General features: G+C 39.2%; 1 protein-coding gene across 5 annotated transcripts; it reads left to right on the forward strand.

Moving 5' to 3' along the window:
• Positions 1-8,813: 8,813 nt before the first annotated feature.
• On the forward strand, positions 8,814-19,429 carry cbx3a (chromobox homolog 3a (HP1 gamma homolog, Drosophila)). Of its 5 annotated transcripts, none has more exons than XM_017453939.2 (5): positions 8,814-9,546; positions 11,403-11,542; positions 14,467-14,635; positions 14,709-14,803; positions 18,917-19,429. In XM_017453939.2, exons 1-5 carry the CDS (start codon positions 8,965-8,967, stop codon positions 19,041-19,043), a joined length of 1,113 nt encoding a protein of 370 aa, XP_017309428.1. In that variant the 5' UTR covers positions 8,814-8,964; the 3' UTR covers positions 19,044-19,429.
• Positions 19,430-22,315: the final 2,886 nt, after the last annotated feature.

The raw sequence follows: 22,315 nt of genomic DNA on the forward strand, positions 1-22,315 counted from the left end.
TGTGTGTGTGTGTGTGTGTGTGTGTGTGTGTGTGTGTGTGTGTGTGTGTGAGAGATTAATTTCAGTATATTTCCATTCAACCCCAGTCTTGAACATGTTCTCTGAGGTTACGTTAACCAAATTCGGTCTCCCCGGGGTCTAAATGTGAATTTGCACAGGCAGCACAAAATATCAATTGTAACCTGTCGGGGGGAAAAATTCACATTTGTATGCATCGCAAAAATTTTCGCAAGAGTCATTTTCATGATGGATGCCAATAATTCTGCAGTTCAGTGTACCTTGTATTGTGGCTATTAAAATTATGTATGCTACATCTGTTATTGCAGCACTGTATATAGGTGCATCTCAAAAAAATTAATATCGTGGAAAAGTTTGGGGGTTTTTTTTCTCCATAATTTAATTCAAAAAGTGAATATAGTAATATATTCTAGATTCCTTACAGAAAGTGAAATATTGAAATATGTCTTTTTTTTTGTTCTTTATTTTTATTTTATTTTTGATGCTTACAGCTCATGGAAATCAAAAAACCCAGTATCTCAAAATATTCAAATAAAGAATTTATTTGAAATACGCCTCAGCAGTGCAACAGGCCGCTTGCCTCCATGCCACGCCGCATTGATGCAGTAATTCCTGCAAAAGTATTAAAGCCCTGACCGAGTATCGGGTGCATAAATTAACACACTTTTTTCAGAAGGTCGACACTTCTGTATAAATTCTCTAACGTCTAATGTTTTGAAATACTGGATTTTTGATTTTCCATGAGCTGTACTTTGTAAGCAAGATTTAAAAAAAAAAAAAAAAAGAAGGCTTGAGATATTCCATTTCCTTGAAATATTTGTGTAATGAATCTAGAATATATGAAAGTTCCACTTTTTTTTTTTTTTTCAATTATGCAAAAAAAAAACTTTTCCATGATATTCTATTTTTATTATAATTTTTTTTTTTAGATGCACCTGTATATAAAACGGTCACCAAAGTTCAAGCTTGGTACTGACACAACTTTTCCTCCCGATTTCTATTCTGTATGTTTATCTGCAGATGTGTGCTGATCGTTTCACATAAGAATGAATCAGTCAAGTCAGAATATGTTTTGTTTAACCTAATATGGGAAAAATCTCAAGATGAATAAAGGAGAAAATGATTTTACTGATTCTTACTTTGGGTTTGTTGCTTCTGCTGTGTGCATTCCTAGGGGAGCACAGAACTGATGGAATTAGCTTTCTTCCTTCAGTAATACTCCTGAATCTAAATATATCATCTATCTATAAACCCCTTCATCAGTCGAATCTATCATTTTAGAGCCTCATTACTGTAGCTCCATGTGAATGCAGTTTAGACACCACTAGTTACTATATTTTGTATATTCTATGCTGTGGAATGAGGCTTGCAGATAGGATGATCCTGCTTCATGAGCAGTCTACTCTCCAATGTTTCAACACACTTGATTAATCTAAGCAGGGCCAGACAAAAATTAAGGCTGGGAGTCTCAATAACCCAAGCCACTCTGTATACACACAAATTTTTTTTTAGACCTACCCCCTGTACATCTGCTCATTCATGCACGTATATAATCAGCCAATCATGTGGCAGAAGCTCAATGCATAAATCATGTAGGCACTAATGTCTTTTGTTAAGCCATGATTTTTGACCATCACCAGGAGAGCCAAACAAACAAAGTGTTAAATCTCAATCCACTTATAATTATCATTAAAATGATTTGTACATTGTAAATTATTTGTAGGCCTATGTAATCCTTTTTTCCCCAAAAATTCAGCCTGTTTCTCTTTTGGTTAACCAAAAGTGTAGTCTTCGGCCTAAACACACTATTTCTGGACAATATACCTGACCATCACACCCATCTTTGGTCTTTCCCAAAACTGTTGCCATGAAGTTTGAAGCACACACTTGTTTAGAATGTCTTTGGATGCTAAGTGAGCTCCATGAATGCATGGTGTGTTACGGTTGGAGTAGAAGAACTTAAGTGTCCTGCACAGAGGCCTGACCTCAAGCCCTCTGAACACCTTTGAGATGAACTGGAATACCGTCTACACCCCAGAGCTCCATCCAAAACCAGAGCCACGCTCCAAAATCAAGTGTAAAGCCTTGCCAGAAAAGTAGATAGATTATAGTTAGTTAGTTAGCTAGATAGATACATAGATACAGTGCATCCGGAAAGTATTCACAGCGCTTCACTTTTTCCACATTTTGTTATGTTACAGCCTTATTCTAACATGGAGTAAATTCAGTATTTTCCTCAAAATTCTACAAATAATATGCCATAACGATAACGTGAAAGAAGTTTGTTTGAAATCTTTGCAAATTTATTAAAGGAAAAAAAAACAAAAAATGCACATGTACATAAGTATTCACAGCCTTTGCTCAATACTTTGTTGAAGCAGCTTTGAATGCTGACATCCTCACTGAGAATAGATACATTGAAGGGTGCCTATATATATATATAATGTATAAAATATCCATTGAGTGATTTGTAATAAGTTATTAATCAATATTTACCTTTCAAAATATCAAATGATTTACTATTCGTGGTTAAAGCATTTACCTTACTTTTCATCTTTAACCACTAGAGAATAATGACCAATATTGTCTGAACTTCTGACCGAGAGGAAGTATATCTAATCAGTATGTTTTGGGAATAGCTAAGCTCGACCAAATTCAACCTTGAAGGAGCTATGTATCTGTGTGTGTGTGCAATCTTTTGTCACAGGACGCTCGGAGGTGAACTGATCATCTGACGAGACAGAGTGTACGCAGGCTGAGAGTAAAATTTTCTTCAACTGATTGCATGTTTTGACTCCTGCTTATTCATCATGTCCTCTCTCTCTCTCTCTCTCTCTCTCTCTCTCTCTCTCTCTCTCACTCTATATATATATATATATGGTGCCAATACCTGTAGACTTGATTGGATAGGATTAGAAAAAAAAAAAGAAAAGTTTTTACGATAGGATTAACTAGATAGATAGATAGATGTTGTGCTACTAGTAAACAGATAGATGGAGAGAATGGTAGAAAGATAAATGGAGAGATGAACTGATACTTGTAGATAGATAGAGAGTGTTTTAGTGTTTGAAAGACAGATGGAATAAGAGAGTGATATTGTACTTGTTCATTTGTTTATTAAGGAAAATGATCCAATATTACATATCTGTGAGTGGCAAAAGTATGTGAACCTTTGCTTTCAGTAACTGCAGCTAAACATTTGGGGTAACTGTTGATCAGTCCTGCACATCGGCTTGGAGGAATTTAGCCCGTTCCTCAGTACAGAACAGCTTCAACACTGAGATAGTAACAATGATCTGTCTGACTGTGGATTGGTGAAGTCCAAACTCTTTAGAGATGGTTTTGTGACCTTCTCCAGCCTGATGAGCTTCAACAACTCTTTTTCTGAAGTCCTCAGAAATCTCCTTTGTTCATGCCATGATACACTTCCACAAACACGTGTTGTGAAGACCAGACTCTGATAGATCCCTGATCTTTAAATAAAACAGGACGCTCACTCACTCACACCTGATCGTCATCCTTTTGATCGAAATCACCTGACTCTAATTTCACCTTCAAATGAACTGATAACCCTAGAGGTGCACATACTTTTACTCACAGATATGTAATATTGGATAATTTTTCTCAATAAATAAATGACCAAGTATAATATTTTGTCTCATTTGTTTAATTGTGTTCTCTTTATCTACTTTTAGGACTTATATCTTGTCAAATCTGATGATGTTTTAGGTCATATTAATGCAGATATATAGAAAATTCAAAACTTTCAAGCACCACTGTAAAATGAAGAAGAAAAATAACTTTGGGCAAATAAGTTTTGTAATGATATGTTTATATGCTATGCGAAGCACCACTAATAATAATAATAATAATAATAATAATAATAATAATAATAAAGTACAACTGTATGTTAGCTTTGTTTAGGACTGCAATGCTATGAACAGTTTTACACTCAAGTCATTGGACAGCTAATAACTTCAATAAAATATCATTCATATTAAAACTATCATGACTTCACAAATAACTGATACTTATAATCATAAGTTGCTTACAAGCTCATTAGTTCCTCGTTATACAATTGCTCTTTTTGACCGTATAGTACATGGATATCGAAGGGAAATTATTTACTGTACAATCGCACTATCCAGTGTCACACAGTTGAGGATGGTTCCCTTGTGAGTCTGGCTCCTCTCAAAGTTTCTTCCTTACATCGTCTCAGGGAGTTTTTCCTTGCCACTGTCACCTCTGGCTTGCTCATTTATATTTACAATTTATATATTTCGGTAAAGCTGCGTTGTGACAATGCCCACTGTTAAAACAAATGAAATTGTCCACTGCTATACAAATAAAATTGAACTGAATTGAATTAAAACATCAGTTGTGCTCTTCGCATGCTTCCTTCTTGGTCTTGTCACTCAGGCACTTCTCGGCATGTTTAGCATGATCCACCAGTCCAGTGTAAGGCTTTATTCCAGCCTTTGTTTCACCATCTCGCAGTGTTTGGCAGCAGGTCTTAGGCAATCTTCAGGCGAATAATGTTATTCCTGCTGTCCTCATGGTTCAATTCCACTGTTATCTTTGAATAGTTTGATTAGTCTGTCCCCAACGTTATCCACAGATTTGTGTTTTCTTTGTTTGGCGTGAGGGGCAGCTATGGCTCAGGTGGTAGAACGGGTTGTCCGCTAATCGTAGGGTTGGTGGTTTGGTTCCCGGCCCACGTTGGCCCACCCAAATTACTCCCGATGGCAAGCTAGTGCCTTGCATGGCAGCCATGCTACCATTGTTGTGTGAGTGTGTGTGTGTGTGTGAATGTGTGAATGAGAACCAGTGTAAAGTGCTTTGGATAAAAGCGCTATGTAAGTGCAGACCATTTACTTTGTTCCAATCCCTTTGAATAGGGCAGGCTGCACAAATGCACCCCAAATTTTTGTCCCATCCAGTGGGCATGGTGCTCACATTTTGTCTGCATTAATGTTCCCAGCATTTGCCCCTTGACCTGTATCTCTCTCCATTTGAGGCCAAACAGCCTGATGAAAATTTTAGTGTACTGTGCATTGGTTAGTTTGCATGTTGTCCAGTGCTTGCATGTCATTTGAGTTACTATATCCTTCCTGGCAGATTGAACCAATCTGGCCATTTTCCTCTGACCGCTCATCAACAAAGCGTTTCAGAATTGTCGCTCATTTCGTGTTTTTTTTTTTTGCACAATTCTGTGTAAACCCTTGTGTCTGAAAATCCCAGGAAATCAGCAGTTTCTGAAATACTTAAACCAGCCCACCTGGCACCAACAATCATGCCACACTCAAAGTCACAGAGATCACACTTTTTCATTCTGATGTTTGATGTGAACATTAGCTGAAGCTCTTGACCCGACTCTGCATGATGATAACGGCTTGACTGTGTAGCTGTACAGATGTTCCTAATAAAGTGCCACGTCTCTGAAATACAATAATAAGCATATGAAAGCTATAAAGAATCAAATCAGTGTTTGAAAATAGCATACACACTTAGTTAATCAACATAAATGAAACATAAAAATCTTTATATTTCCACAGTTACAAGGTTGTACAGACAAGCAGTAATCCCTTAATAATAGCACCTCTATCAGATCAGATCATTTTATACACTTTAATCATTCTGCAATGTAAGATTCTTAAAACTTTTTTTTTTTTTTTTTTTATAATTTTGTGGAGTTATTTTTGCGATTGTTGCGGCCAAAATGCTTGATTTAACTGCAGCTTTTAAAAAAAATAATAAAAATTTGCGATGCAACTTGTAAAGTTTTTTGTGGAAAACTACTTGAATTGCAAGAATTGTCTTGCATGGTCTTTCGCAGCGATATTGTTTGTCATTGAGAGCTTTTACTCTCATCAAGCTGTACTCGTGTTCGACACATGAATTGAAGAGGGTTTTGACTGAATGGATGACGTGATGTCACATGCCACATCTTGGATCAAATCTGCAGAAAATCTGCAGTCATTAAAACTCCTCCAAATATTGCGGCATTTCCTTGATTTTGGTTCATTTCTGCAATCGCTAAATCACAAACTCCTGGAGGGACTATCAAACGAAGGTTCTGAAGTCTTAGAAACTTTCCAATGGTTTGAGAACTATTTTTTGAGTGCACTCAATGTGCATGTTTAGAAAATTATAGTTCACCTTTCCATCAAGTAAAAAAAAAGGAATTCCTCAAAGATCGATTTTAGCTCCCCTTTTGTTTTCTATTTTTATCAATGACTTAGGCTTTGGAGTGGATTCCGCTAATGTACATCTGTATGCTGACGACACGATCATTCATACTGCAGCATCATCTTTAAATCAAACTCTACTGAACTTACAGAATGCATTATACAACATTCTATGTCACCGTTGTTGAAATTGATTTAAAAAATTTTTTAAAAAAGCAAAATACATGTTTGTTAGTCGTACTCATTCTAAGTTAAGAGTAAACCTAATGTGGTCATTTCAACTTTAGATGGAACAAACATTGAGAGAGTTAGCTCTTATAAATACTTAAGTATATGGTTGGATGAAAAACTGGCTTTTAATGTACACATTGATTATCTGCTGAATAAGCTTAAACCAAAATTGGGGTTTTTTTATCGTTAAAAAAACTGCTTTCCTTATGAGTCTAGAAAGAAAATAGTGGAGAGTACTCTTTTTTTTTTTTTATCTATAATTGATTATGGTCACCTTGCTAGTTTTCAGCTGAACCTTTATTAAGGAAACTGTACTGTGTCTATCATGCAGCGTTACACTTTGTTTGTGGTACAGATTCACGTACTCATCACTGTATACTATATGAATCATTGGGGTGGACATCTTTGCATCATAGGAGGAAACTGCATATGTATATGTTCATTGCTAAGGCACTTCTAGGTAAATTGCTCTTATATTTTTAATCTCTTAACTTTTTATACAAATAGCTATTGTACTAGATCTCGATCACACATTCGGTTAAACGTTCCACGGGTATACTCAGAATTTGGCAAACATGCTTGTTCTTTTCATGCTCCCTGGGCCTGGAACGAGCTGCAACATGTAATTAAACTAGAGATACTGTCACCTCTGAATACTTCTAAATGTCTTTTGCAAACTGTGTCAAAGGAGTCTTCTAAGTGCTTTTCTTGATTTTAGTCTTATTAATTGTTTTGTATGAGTTTTTTTTTGTGTGTGTGTGATTATCTCTGTGTGAAACTCTATGTGATGCCATCTTGACCAGGTCTCCCTGGAAGAAGACATTGTGATATCTCAATGGGACTTCCTGGTTAAATAAAGGATAAAATAAAATAAAATAAAATAAAATATGAGCGGTGGCTCCATGGGCTTCACTTCACCCTGGCACTGGTTGGAGCAGGGGATATTCCACTGAGCGGGGATTATTTGAAATAGCCTAATTTTTAGGTGAGCAAAAGTATAGGAACAGATAGGCTGAGCGTAAATTAAAGTAAATAACAAAAAACACACACACAGGAGTTTGTCCGTCGATTTCGAGAAAGACTGAAGTTTCCATTTCCGCCTCCATTATGGAGAACATATGGGGACTCGACTTGCGCGTGAATTGGATTATAGTGAGGAAGGCTTGCGCAGCATCGGCCTCACTCTCACTTCCAGGTGACCCAGTGGCAAGACTGAGTCAAGACGACTGAAGATGGCCCCCAGGTGCAGTGATTCATACGCTACAGACACTTTGGAAACGCCAATCCTCCTACCATGCATGTCTTTGGCCTGGGGGAGGAAACCGGGGAGGAAACTGGAGTGCCGGAGGTGTGAGGCAAACATGCTAACCCCTAAGCCACCGTGCACCCAAAACACACACACGCGGATAAATCAACCTTTTTAGCCTAAGTCAAAAACTTCAGAGACAGAGAGTTTAGTAGATGTCAAAAAGTAAATAAACTTTATTGAAACAACAAAGTGTGACAGTCTGCAGAAAGTCCGAATTATGCAAACACACACAGCACAAAAAGTCTTAGGCAGTTCGACTCTGAAAGGGTACTCACACCGTGGAGATTTGTGCCTATAAGTCAATGTCTAATATTTTATAAACGGAAGCAGCACAAAACGATTGAGACTATTTTGAATGAACTTGGAGCGTGGGGGGTGACCCCAGAATGATTCTTTTAATATCTCCAAACCCGAAGCAGCACAAACGAAGTGTTTATCAGCACAAACGATTGAGCTTATTTGGAGCATGTGGGGGGACTGAGTGACCCCAGAATGACCTATAAATATTCTTTTAATATCTCCTAAACCGAAGCAGCACAAATGAAATTTTTTACGGCACAAACCAGCACAAACGAAGCACAAACGATTGAGAATATTTTGCTGACGTTTTGCGTTGGTGGGGGGGCCAACTTCACGCAGGTATTAAACCAGACTAATCCTCTTTGCCACAATTAAATATTCACGTCTATGTGTTATCTTATATTTGTGGAGCATGCGCAGTTAGTTGTTTTATTCTCAAAACGATTTCATGAGGTCATGGTTTCTTCTTTTTAAAAAAGAAAAGAAAAAGAAAACAAGAAAAAAAAAGGGTTTCACACAGGCTCGTGTGCCCTGACCTTGATCCACACTCGCCTTTTTTTGAAGTCTTATCCTAGCTCGTTAGTTGGTATGGGCCTCAAAGTTAACTGCTTCTGTGGAGGAAGATACAGGCTGGTACAATTATTGTGCAGTAAGACACAGAGTTCATCCAACTCAATCCACACTCAGAACCCCCCCCCATCCCCCATCCCCCCCAAAAAAACCCGGCTATGTATTTCCGCTGGAATTTCAGTTACTACTCGAGCTTCCGGTATAGTATTCTTCGATAGCAAACTATAGTATTAGTAGTAAACCATTTGTCATATTTCGATTAACTGGCGACCACATATATCATAATATATTATTAACTGTAGTAACATAGCATTTTAGTGTACGATATGAAACCATAAAGTTTTAGTAATGAGTTCACGAAGCTTTAAATACCTTCGGTGTGAAGGTGCATCATCTCGATATTGTTGTGTCCCGTTATGTAAGACATCCTCAAGATTTAATACTGTGCTTAGTTTTCATAATTTCCCTTTGGACGACGAAACACGCAAAAAGTGGATTCACAATATCCGGCGCGAGGATTTTAAAGTCACTCCTAATACACGAGTCTGTAGTCGTCACTTCGTGCGTGAACATTTGATTGAGCCATCCACTCCCACCGGACGCCGATTACTGAAGAAAGGAGCTGTACCCACTCTGTTCCAGTGGAACAACTATTCCACTTCAGCACCGAGCAGCACCGGGCCATGGCAGAGGAGAGAAGCTGACACTCCACAAAACGGAGATCCTGTGTCTGTGGACGTCCAGCATCAGGAGCATGATTATTGTTATCTCGTTCCGGCAGAAGTTGATCCTGCTTTAGATCAGACTGAAGATCCCCGAAAGGACGTGGAGTGTCTGAGGAGACAGGTGGAAGAGCTGTCTGTCGGTTTCACAAACGCAGATAATCCTAAACCCCAACACAAGATTTTGGATAAATCTGCTCTGTGTGAGGTTCGTTTTGAAGCTTAGCATAACGGTTATGGTCCTGTATATTACAAATAAATACTATAATTAGCCATATTTTATACTGTTTATCTACGCTTTGATTGCACTGCGGCGGAACAGTTGTTCCTGAGTATTGTTTCCGCCCGATGGACGGACCAGTCACTTCTGTGTGCAACACTCTGGCTGCGTCCGAACCCGCATACTTACTTACTTACTGTATAGTAGCCGAAAAGCAGTATGAAAGAGGGGTAGTATATCCGGTGAGAAATACCCGGATGGCGTACTGCTTCCGGCGAGATTTTGAAGTATGGAACCGATGGACACTACGCGCGTCAAACAATCCCTTAATACAACGGGACTGGTTCGGACGAGCTCAGAAAAAAGCAAAGCCGAAGACAGAGTCGGTTCTTTTAAAGTATTGAACATTGGTTAAACAGGACTTATTTAACAATACCCGAATAAATTGTTAACTTGTTTAAGATTGTCGTGTTTATGATGACGTCGAAGATCACATGACAATGCTAACTAACATGGCGGATGTAGTATGTCCGAGATCGTAGTCATAATACACACTGATTATAAGTACGTACTGTTTCAATGGCAATGCACTATGTCCTGTCAAAGTGCGCGATTTCAGTTTGTTATGACATAATAATGACATGAAGACGGGGGAAATGATTTGTCTAAATCTCTCGGCAGTTTGGGGTTTAAAAGCATATCTACTAGTTAAGCCGGGTTGTGTTTGGGGACGTGAGCGACTTCGACGCACGGTGCCGACGTTGCGTAATGACGCCGGGGGGGGGGCGTGGCCTTGTCCAGTACGCGCACGTTCCGAAGCGGGGTCGCGTCTATAAGCAGCATTAAGGCTTCTGCTTAATGTCGAGTCGTTGATGAAAGCTGTAGAGAAGTGCCTTACAACCTCGGTTCTGTAGAGTTGGTTTTTAAACAAGCTAAAAGTAAGTGGATGTTATGAATAGTGTGCGTTAGAATAAGCAGATGTTTGCCTTTGTTTCCGTGAGAGTTTGTTGTTAGTTTCAGTCGGGTTTTTGTCTTGGTACTCCGCTTTTGTTGGCTTGTTTTCGCGCCCATGCGGCAGCACAGCCTGGTCCACTCCATGTTCTCTTCACCACGTCTCCGAACCAGCTCTGTGGACACACCTTTGGGTTTTTAAAGGTGTCGCCACGTTTGCAGGTTACCGTGGATAATCTGCCGCAGATGCTTGTATTCGTGATTCTATATGATGGCCTTAGTGTTTGTTAGCAGGTTTCGTAGCCGTGCTTGTTGGCTAATAGCCCAGTGACTGACCTACACACAGGCTTAAGAAAGCTTCACAACCGCGATATAACCGTACATTACTGTTTAATTCATTCAATTTGATCAGACCTTCACCTTTTTAAAAAGTGTTATGAATGAATGAGTACGCGGCCTGTTCTTTTGAACCTCTCAGCAGTTAGCTTAGCTGGATGCTAGCAGGCTGCAGTGAAGTGAAATTCATCCACGACTAGCTAACTGTGTTCCTAGTGTACATTAATCACTCTATTAGTGCTTCTGTATTCATTTTTTAATAAATATCTATCTGTGCGCGTTATTGCGTTGGTTAGCTAGCAGTGGTTTACCGGTGTATTTTCCCCGAAGCACAATGTCCAAGCGCGCAGCTATTATCTGGTTAGTTAGCTTAGCATGCTAGAAAAGAGTGTTTTATTACCGGTGTTGTTACAGATGCCCGATATTAATTCGGCCTGCACATGAGTCATGTATAAGCCTGTAGGCCTTGGAGCTAAATTGGGCGGGGGTTGTGAATTTTATATATATATTGTGTGTGTGAGTATAAAGCTGATCCCGTATTAATGTGTCTTTTTTAGCTTGGTATGGGAAAGAAGCAGACCAGCAAATCCAAGAAGGAGATGGAGGAGCCAGAAGAGTTTGTGGTGGAGAAGGTAATGGACCAGCGGTTGGTGAATGGAAAAGTCGAGTTTTTCCTCAAGTGGAAAGGCTTCCCAGAGTAAGTATTTTCTCAGAGGCTACACTGCAAGGGCTTTGACTACAATTAAACGACCAGCATAAATACTCAATGTTTTTCTCACTTACAGCAAGTTTAGTTTAGTTCACATTGCACCGACAGACGTGTTTATCAGCGCCGTCTGAGAACGTGTTCAGTGAAAACAAACACCAGCAGACAGGATTCAGTCAGAGTGTCGGTCGCGGACTGTCTGAGCATTGTGGTGCATGATTCTTCATCAAATCCTGACTAATCTGACTTGGTCAAGATACATTGCCATGACAACGGGGCAAGCATCCCATAAAACTCCACAGAAACGAAAGCGTGCGAAATTGTTGTGGGTAAAATGGCAGATTTCTAGACTAATCCGAAAGAAGAGGATAAATTGTGTGTCTGTTATTTAAATAAAATTGTTTATTTTGACCCCTGGTAAGGATTATGTACTCCTCGTGTTTTGGTTTTAATCAGGCTCATCCTCTAACGATATACCGTATTCTGTTTCATGAAGTAAGAAAATTGCGATAAATGTTTATAACTTGCACTTGTGTCATAATATTGTTAATAATGATATAAAAATGGTCTTAGCTTTATCAAATAGCCTACCTTAAGATGTCTGAGTTGTTGAAACTGCTTGGCGTGTAAACCGAGCAACATTTTGAAAGCTTGGCACGTCGTCTGTCTGCAGATCTCCTGGATGAATGTGAGTAAGTGCCCTGTCTCTCGCGTCACAATGACCAAGACTTCAGCCACAACCTCTTTCCTTTCACTCTGTCTTTTCAGGTGAATAACGGCACGCAAAGATATTAATAGTAAACTTTTGATTGTGGTAAAAGGATCACGTTTGGGGTGGGGTTTTTTTTTTTTTTTAATAAACAGTCTGACTGCACATTTAAAAAAAAAAAAAAAAAAGTTTGTTGGTGTGAACATGACCATTGCTTCCCAACACTTTAAATCCAAAAGTTGGTTGGTGTTTGTCGGTGCAGCGTGAACCTGGTTTTCTGTGGCCTTCACCAAAACCTTGGGAGATCAAATGTACTGTTTTGACTTAATCATACATGTGTTTGCACAACAGAGAGAATTTTTAAATAAATTTCACTGTAGGATTTCAGTCTGATGTGGACAGACTTTATTTTAAACTTTCCTCAAGTAACATCTTTTCAAAGCAATACAGTAAAGTATGAAATGAACAATAAAGAAAATAGACAATTTGTGCAGAAAACAGACATGTAAACACTTGGAGAAAATATGAAATTAACACTTGTAGAAAGGTAAACTGTTCACAGAAAAATTTCAGATTAATAGAAACACAATATATTAAAATCTATATCTCTTTAAAAAACAAAAAAATAACCATCTCTCAAACAAAACAGTTGCGAATTGTGTGCAAGGAGTACAAGCTGGTCAGCTCTCGAGTTTCGGTGCTCATCTGCGGCGTGAAATATTCCCATTAGTGCTGAAAGCCTGCTCTGATGAGGCACTTGGGGCAGGGATGGATATAAAAATAAATAACGCACACACGATTGATTGTTCGTTTGTTTGGGTTTTGTTTTTTGGCCAGGCTAGCCAGTCGTGGAAAAGCTGGTCTTGTGCTGGCTCCACCATTTCGGGGGGTTGGTCTCACCATCAACTTCTGTAAATAGCTGCTAAGCTCCATTTCATTTGACTTCCTCTCTGATTGAGGCATTGACATTGGTGTGATGCAGTTTTATACAAGCTGTCCAAGCTCTTCTTTTGCTTCTCAGCAGGAAGTTCTGACAATTCAGCAGCTTTGGCTAGTGGTATTGAGACTCCCTTTGCAGACTTTTTGTTCAGTTGCATGAGACTTCATCTCTGCAGCAGGTTTGACCTTAATGTTGTCCACTTTCTCTGCAGTTTTGTATGGGGTTGTGATTTGAAAGTGAGGCTCAAGAAGGGAAGTCATATTTTTCATTCAAATAGACAAGAAAGCCCACATTGGTGAGCTGGGTGACCTCATCCTGTGGCTTAAGAACTTGCTCACTGAAAAGATGCAGCACAGGTTTCGGGTGAAATGCCCATGTACTGTTCCCGAGACAAGGCATCTGTGAACTCCATGAGAAGGCTCAATGCATTGTTCACAGATTGAACGTCCATGTTCTGCCATGTTGGAGCCAACTATCTTTTTTTTTCTTTTTTCTTTCTTTTTTCTCATTCTTCTCCTCTTCGGTCATCAATTTGAAGAACTTGTGTTCAAGCCTTCTGCTCTATGACCCTTTTGATCATTTGTTGCCAAGAGCCCAATCTTGTTGGCGTCTCAGTTATGAGCTTAAATGCAGGCATGCCTATCTGTGTCTGAGTGATGTCCAGTTCATGCTGTCTTGGTCAACGTGGGACGTTTTCATGCCTCTCTTTAGATACACTGAAAAGGGAGAGGGCACTCTGTAGCAATAGCTGACAGTCACACGTTACAAGGCAAGTAGTACGTATTTTAAAAAATCTTTAAAATATTTATCTCTAGGTAAGATTTATTAACATATTAACAAGAACATGATTCTATTATTCACAAGATGTAAAAATAATGTTATTAGGCAGTTGCCAATGGCTAAATGAGGACGGGCCAAAACACCGTAATCTCCTTTAGTTGCAGTGTTTTGATGCTGATTGTGGCTTCATCAGTTATGTGACGGGCTTAATCCTCTTGCAATCCCCATGAAAAGTGCTTCCCTTATGCTTTGTGCTATCATCTCTCTCTTTTTATTTATTTATAAAGTCTTTTTTAGTCTTGTTTGCAATATAAGAGGAATGTTTGTGTAAATACATGGCAAAAAACTATAAATATGTCTGCGCTGTAGAAATGCTGCATGCACCCATTGTTTTAGTAGGTGCACAGCTGCAGCTCTTCTGGTGTGGCCAATACAACTGCTTGCTTCTGTGCTTTTCCCTCACAAAGCATTTCAATGTTTTTTCAGTTCTGATAACACTTGGGAGCCTGAAGAAAATCTCGACTGTCCTGAGTTAATTGCTGCCTTCCTGGAGTCACAGAAAGGCGTGGTTGAGAAGCCTGACTCCAATAAGAGGAAGTCTTCCACAGATGAGCCAGAGACTGAGGAGAGCAAAGCCAAGAAGAAGAAAGAGTTGGTGAGTATAAGTCTGATGTGAGTCTCTTATTGTTGATGGACCTTATTGGACCTGCTGTATACCTTTTTGCCAGAATGAAAAACCAAGGGGGTTTGCCAGGAACCTGGAACCGGAGAGGATCATAGGGGCAACAGATAGCAGTGGAGAACTGATGTTCCTAATGAAATGGTGAGAGAATTAGATTTTTCTTGTAACATTTGTATACAAAGCAGAATGAGGTGCCTGGTTGACTTTATAAATTAATACTTAAAAAAATAAATAAAATGTGTGTGTGTGTGTGTGTATATATATATATATATATATATATATATATATATATATATATATATATATATATATATATATATATATATATATATATATATATATATATATATATATTAATTAATTATAATTTAAGTAGCCATTTTAATGAAATAATTTGTCAATCTGTCTTACAAAAAAAAATCCAGTTGGTTCATTTCCTTGATCACCAATTGGTAATCATAGTTATCAGTCATGTGCTCATGCGTCATGGATATGGCAGTAAAATGCAGCTGACGTCATTTCGTAAGGAAGTAGCTTGATGACCTGGCCCCCTTCCTCACCTGACTTAAATCCTACTGAGAACTTGTGGGCCATTGTCGTGTGAGCTTTACAGTGAGGGAAGACCATTCACCTCATTGAACAGCATTTGGGAGGCTGTGGTGGCTGCCTCGGCTAAAATTATTCGTGAACAGATCAGGAAACTGACATTCAATGAATGGAAGGATATTGAAAAGAAGGGTGATGCGCGTGTGTGTGTGTATATATATATATATATATATATATATAATATATATGCAGCGCATTAGTGTGTGTGTGTGTATAATGTATTTGTGTATATACAGTATCTCACAAAAGTGAGTACACCCCTCACATTTGTGTAAATATTTGATTATCTTTTCATGTGACAACACTGAAGAAATGACACTTTGCTACAATGTAAAGTAGTGAGTGTACAGCTTGTGTAACAGTGTAAATTTGCTGTCCCCTCAAAATAACACACAGCCATTAATGTCTAAACCGCTGGCAACAAAAGTGAGTACACCCCTAAGAGAAAATGTCCAAATTCGGCCCAAAGTGTCAATATTTTGTGTGGCCACCATTATTTTTCAGTACTGCCTTAACCCTCTTGGGCATGGAGTTCACCAGAGCTTCACAGGTTGCCACTGGAGTCCTCTTCCACTACTCCATGATGACATCACGGAGCTGGTGGATGTTAGAGACCTTGTGCTCCTCCACCTTCCGTTTGAGGATGCCCCACAGATGCTCGATTAGGGTTTAGGTCTGGAGACATGCTTGGCCAGTCCATCACCTTCACCCTCAGCTGCTTTAGCAAGGCAGTGGTCATCTTGGAGGTGTGTTTGTGGTCGTTATCTTGCTGGAATACTGCCCTGCGGCCCAGTCTCCGAAGGGAGGGGATCATGCTCTGCTTCAGTATGTCACAGTACATGTTGGCATTCATGGTTCCCTCAATGAACTGTAGCTCCCCAGTGCCGCAGCACTCATGCAGCCCCAGACCATGACACTCCCACCACCATGCTCGACTGTAGGCAAGACACACTTGTCTTTGTACTCCTCACCTGGTTGCCGCCACACACGCTTGACACCATCTGAACCAAATAAGTTTATCTTGGTCTCATTAGACCACAGGACATGGTTCCAGTAATCCATGTCCTTAGTCTGCTTGTCTTCAGCAAACTGTTTGCGGGCTTTCTTGTGCATCATCTTTAGAAGAGGCTTCCTTCTGGGATGACAGCCATGCAGACCAATTTGATGCAGTGTGCGGCGTATGGTCTGAGCACTGACAGGCTGACTCCCCACCCCTTCAACCTCTGCAGCAATGCTGGCAGCACTCATACGTCTATTTCCCAAACGCAGCCTCTGGATATGACTCTGAGCACGTGCACTCAACTTCTTTGGTCGACCATGGCGAGGCCTGTTCTGAGTGGAACCTGTCCTGTTAAACCGCTGTATGGTCTTGGCCACCGTGCTGCAGCTCAGTGTCAGGGTCTTGGCAATCTTCTTATAGCCTAGGCCATCTTTATGTAGAGCAACAATTCTTTTTTTTTTTCAGATCCTCAGAGAGTTCTTTGCCATGAGGTGCCATGTTGAACTTCCAGTGACCAGCATGAGGGAGTGTGAGAGCGATGACACCAAATTTAACACACCTGCTCCCCATTCACACCTGAGACCTTGTAACACTAAAGTCACATGACACCAGGGAGGGAAAATGGCTAATTTGGACCAATTTGGACATTTTCACTTAGGGGTGTACTCACTTTTGTTGCCAGCAGTTTAGACATTAATGGCTGTGTGTTGAGTTATTTTTGAGGGGACAGCAAATTTACACTGTTACACAAGCTGTACACTCACTACTTTACATTGTAGCAAAGTGTCATTTCTTCAGTGTTGTCACATGAAAAGATATAATCAAATATTTACAAAAAAACGTGAGGGGTGTACTCACTTTTGTGAGAGTGTGTGTGTGTGTGTGTACATTTTCATCCCCCCACTTCCCATACTAAATGGCTTTGAAGGGCCAAAATAGTTTTTGTTTTATTTTAAATTAGTTAGCTGTTAAATAATATTTTAAGCCTGAAGAACAAACCGATAAGTGTAAGTGTAAATGTAGTTGCCTAATAATTGTGTATACAATTAATTTCCCCAGAGGGAAAAATCTCTTTTGAAAGTGTTTGATGCACGATCTTAAGTTGCAGTTAACTGCTCTCAGGTGTGCACTGCTGGCATGAACCAGGACAGTTTCTATGCCCAATATACGTGGGTGAGCAGTGGAGTTGTTGTATGGCTGGCCATATCTACAGCTCTGTCTCCGTGGTCTCTGCTGCACAAATGTGATCAAAACTGCACAATAGGGCCATATTGTCTGTGTGTGTCTGTATAGTTACTGCGCTTAAAACGCTTTACAAATTAAACACTGGTTCTGACAATAGAAGTGTTTACCGCTTTAAAACTGCGGCAGTGAGTCCAGTTCTCAAAAACCCTTACATGGACCCTACTGTTCTCTCTAATTTTCCTCCTTTCGCTAACTTTCTTAACCTCTCTCTTAATTTCCAAAATACTAGAAAGTATTTTGCCTCCCAGCTGTAATCTTTGACCCGTTTCAATCTGGCTTTTGTCCACGCTATAGTACTGAAACCGCCTTTGTAAGGGTTGTCAATGACAATGACTCTGGTTCTCTCTCCATTCTTCTGTTACTCAAACGTGGTTCTGCTTTTGATGCTGTCTGTCATGACTTACTTCTCTCCCACCTCTCTATCAGTGTCAAGGGTGCTGCTCTCGTGGCTTACTTCACAGTTTTACATGTCCATGTAGGGTTATCAGTTGCCTTCAGTCCCTCTGAAATTAGGTGGCTCTCAGGGTTTGGTTCTTGGACCTCTACAATTCATTATGTACATGATGCCTTTGGGTCAGCTTATTCGCTGCCATGGTTTTATATTGCTAGGTTGCAATATATTCAAAACTCTGCTGCTAGACTTCTTACACATACTAAGCACTCAGCTCACATTACTCCTATCCTGTGTGAACTCTTTCACATTAAATATAAAATAATCCTGCTTACTTTTAAATCACTTTGCGGTTTGGCATCTCACTATCTTGGTGAACTACTTCTCCCCTAAAACCCGACCCGCTCACTCGGGTCCTCACGGTCCTGACTCCTCTCTTTCCCTAGATCTCGTCTCTCTACAATGGGCGGCAGGTCTTTGTGTAGTAGCACCCAGGATCTGGAATTCACTCCCTCTGACTCTTCACAGGATCCCATCTATCTTGGAGTTTAAATCCCAACTTAAAACTTTTGTCTTCTTAGTGTGTTGTCCTAATGTGCTTTGTCTTTCGCTTTCAACAACTGTACTATCTGTACTCTGTTCAAAAAATGTCTGCCCATGATTGTTCCTTGTTTATGAATTATTGCATTAATATTGTAAAATATTATTATTATTATTATTTAAAAATCTCTACAGTCATTGCTCAGTGTTTTAAACCCCACTTCATATTACACTTTCAGTTTGAGATTGCCTTAACTGAGATTCCAAAATGAATGGGCCGACACTTGTTCACTTTCCTGGTCATGAGCAGTCCTAACTAGGCGTGTACCAATCGGGTGATTTGGGTTGATGCATCGTGTTTTAAAAAAAAAAATGGTTGAATGAATTGATTGTCGGATCATTATTGATTTGATTATAATGCATTACATGGTAGAATGTAAATAAACTTTTTTTTTTTTCTTTCTCTTTGTAGGAAGGATTCAGATGAGGCAGACCTGGTGCCAGCACGAGAGGCTAATACACACTGCCCACAGGTGGTCATTGCTTTCTATGAGGAGAGGTTAACCTGGCACTCATGCCCAGAGGATGAACAGCATTAGTGCTCTACAAAACCTCTATATACTACTCCAACCCTAAAGCTCTGGCTGAGCCACCGTGTGCAACCTGGGGCCAGAATCCTTTTCTTGTTTTGTGTTGCACTGTGGACAGCCTGACTGTTTTATTGCATTGGGTTAAAAGGCCAGGGTGAAAATAGGGGGTTTTTAAGATGAAACTTGCTTCTGTTAGGCTGTTGTGCCACTTTATTTTTGTTTGATGCATTTGTGTATCTCTAGATTTCCGTTTGCCTATTTCCATAATTCAGTGTCCACTCAGTTTTTTTTGCATTGGGTTCATACTTGACCTGATTTTCAATAGTTCTGCTGTATATTTTCTGTAAATATTTTTTCAGAAAAGGTTCAATTAAAGGTATGTGCCTTTCTTTTAACCTGCTGTCGACCCTGTGTACTTTTGACTGTGATCCAGTCACTCCAAGGAAGTGATACCCACTGTTTGGATAACATTAAATGTCCTAATTTTTCACGGTTCCTGATCAGACGAAAGCACAAGTCTTGCTCATGGAGCATTATAAGATTATGGGCCTGTTAATTAAAGAAAGTGGGAGTACGAGTCCTACCATCAGGCTACCATCTACGCTTCCGTTAGCCTGTATGGATAAAAATCTTCCATAAAAGGCTCCGTGATTGCAGGTATTCCTGTTCCTGAGTGTTGGTACCACAGAAAAATAATACAAAACATCAAATACACGGACCTAGTGCAAACTCGAGTGTACAAAAGTAAGTTATCACAATATGAGCCCCTTCTCTATACAAACCCAGAATTGGTCCTGAGTGCAGACTTTAGTATTCAAACCAAGTGTGAAAACGCCCTAAGGCTCCTAATTTCTTAACGAGGTGTGTATCAATCTTTTGACTGTCATGTCAAACTTGATATGTGAAGCTCATGGGCAGGATTGTGAGGTCTCAAAGTTTGCACCCCCAACTCCATTTCTGAAAATGCACTTAAACATGAAACTAGCCCAAAAAGTTGCATGAGGGAGATGCATTTTCTTCTTTCATGTCTGTGTGAGAAGGAAGTTTACAGTGGTACTCACACGCTCTGATTTGCAACAACATGCTGCTTGATATCCACTCACTAGTTTCCCTTTCCTAATCTTTGTAATATATCTTGAAACAGAAATGGCTCTGGAAATTGTAGATACACCATCTGTACTTCTACTTTACCTTTGTTCGTCATAGCCCATGTTTCTAGAAGTCTAACCTACTTTTACATTAACAAATCTGTTCCAAAACAAACCTCTCTATCCTGCTCGAGGAACAAAGACCACATTCGTTAACGTGACACGAATGAGGATCAATATTCACGATTTACTTATTTAGTTTCAGTTATTTAAGGAGAAAAAACACTCGATACTTTGCGACGAACATAGACAAACGTAATCACGGGTGTGACACAAAACAGCTGTGATTAATAAGGACACGTGAGGGAGACATCCGATAATATAACAGGTGAGGAGACGTGTCCTAAATCGTAACACATACACGTGTAGCACATAAACAATGTCAAATACAAACCTGGAATAACAGTAATACTGTAATCCTTCAAAGTAATATCATTCCAAATCGCCTACATCTCATGTAAACAATACATTTCCAACTTATTACATCCAACCACTCGTTTAAAAAATGTAGTCTATTTAAAAAAAAAAAAAAAAAAAAAAGCTCAGCTGGCAAAAGCGTTTAAACACAACTTTACTAAAAGATTGATAGATGAGGCCCAATATTCTGTTTATTTCCTCAGCTTTGACAAATGATAAACTGACTAAAAAAAGACCATAACACAAAAATTCCTTGGGTTCTCCCAAACAAAAAGCCTCAAACCATTTAGCGCTGCCCACTTATTACCTATTAAAACCTATTTTGAGAATGTTTTCTAGAATTTTCGTCCCGTCTTCACAATTTTAATAATAATAATAATAATAATTCTTTAGAATTACATGGCACTTTTCTAGGCACTCAAAGCACTTTACATTGTATCTGGGGGGTGGTGGGGATCTGCTCAACCACCACCAGCACTAGTGTGCAGCATCCACGTGGATGATGTGACGGCAGCCATATTGCGCCAGAATATGTGGCAATTTTGTGATGTAAAACTACCCTCAATAATTATCACATTTTTAAACAGTATGGCTGCCACATGTCAATCAGTTCTAATGAGGCAGAGCATAATTAACGTAAACTATAAGACAGGGTTATCACTGAGATATTGCCACAAATTTGGTAGGTTTGGTCCCAGATTTCACCCCCTACTCAGGCAAATGAAATGACCCATACCCACCAGAAGGGGGCATCATAATAAATGAATTTGCCTTTTGGTTTGTAATTTCACAACTATGTTGGGACCGTAGTAAAACTTATTATTATTATTATTATTATTATTACTATTAGCAGTCCTCCTGCTTCTTTTTGCCATATGGTTTAATTACCTTTGGTTGACATCCTTGCTGATATTTTTAATTAAAAAAATAATAATCTTTTTTTAAAACTCAGTGAAATTTGAATGAAATCTTAAGCCATAGCATGTACTGTATGTACTAAAAGAGCTTATCTTCTCAATGCAAAGACAAATTTCATCAAACTTTATAATACATCATCAGTAGGACACTGTCTGGCCACCCCTCAAATGTCATAATAATTCACTTATAGGGGGTGCGATAACAAAAATGCATGTATCTCCTCAATTGTTTGACATATAAAGATGAAATTTGCTCTACGTTTTATTGGTCAAAATGGAAAATTTTGTATTAAATTCATTTAAATTCTAAATATAGTCTACTGCATACTTAGACTTTTGGATCCTGAGGCGTGTGTGTGTGTGTGTGTGTGTGCGCGCGCGCGTGTGCGCGTGTGTGACAGATGGGAGTCTATGAACAGGTTTGTTCTTAGCAGCACAGAATTTGAGTTTAGGTTTATATGGACCCTAATCTAGAGATTCTGTGTAAAATCTGTCTTTCTTTTCTTTCTTTTGCTATCCAAATTATGTACATGCATAGACCGAGGTTTAGGGACCTTTTTTTTTTTTTTACCTGAATTAACACCAATACCCCACTTTGAAATAAAATATGATGAGTTTACAGGGTAAACTGTACATATTCTGAGTCCTGTGAATGCATTCAGCTTTTTAACCGTACCAGGGTTTTAGCATTAAGCTACCTTCATACCATAAATGTTAATAATACGTTCATTTATGGTTGCTTTAGTGATCTATGCAAGCTAGTGAGAACTAGCTACCTGTGGTGCGGTCTGCACACAGC

This window comes from Ictalurus punctatus, chromosome 24 (genome assembly GCF_001660625.3).
Source record: "Ictalurus punctatus breed USDA103 chromosome 24, Coco_2.0, whole genome shotgun sequence".
NCBI lineage: Eukaryota > Metazoa > Chordata > Actinopteri > Siluriformes > Ictaluridae > Ictalurus > Ictalurus punctatus.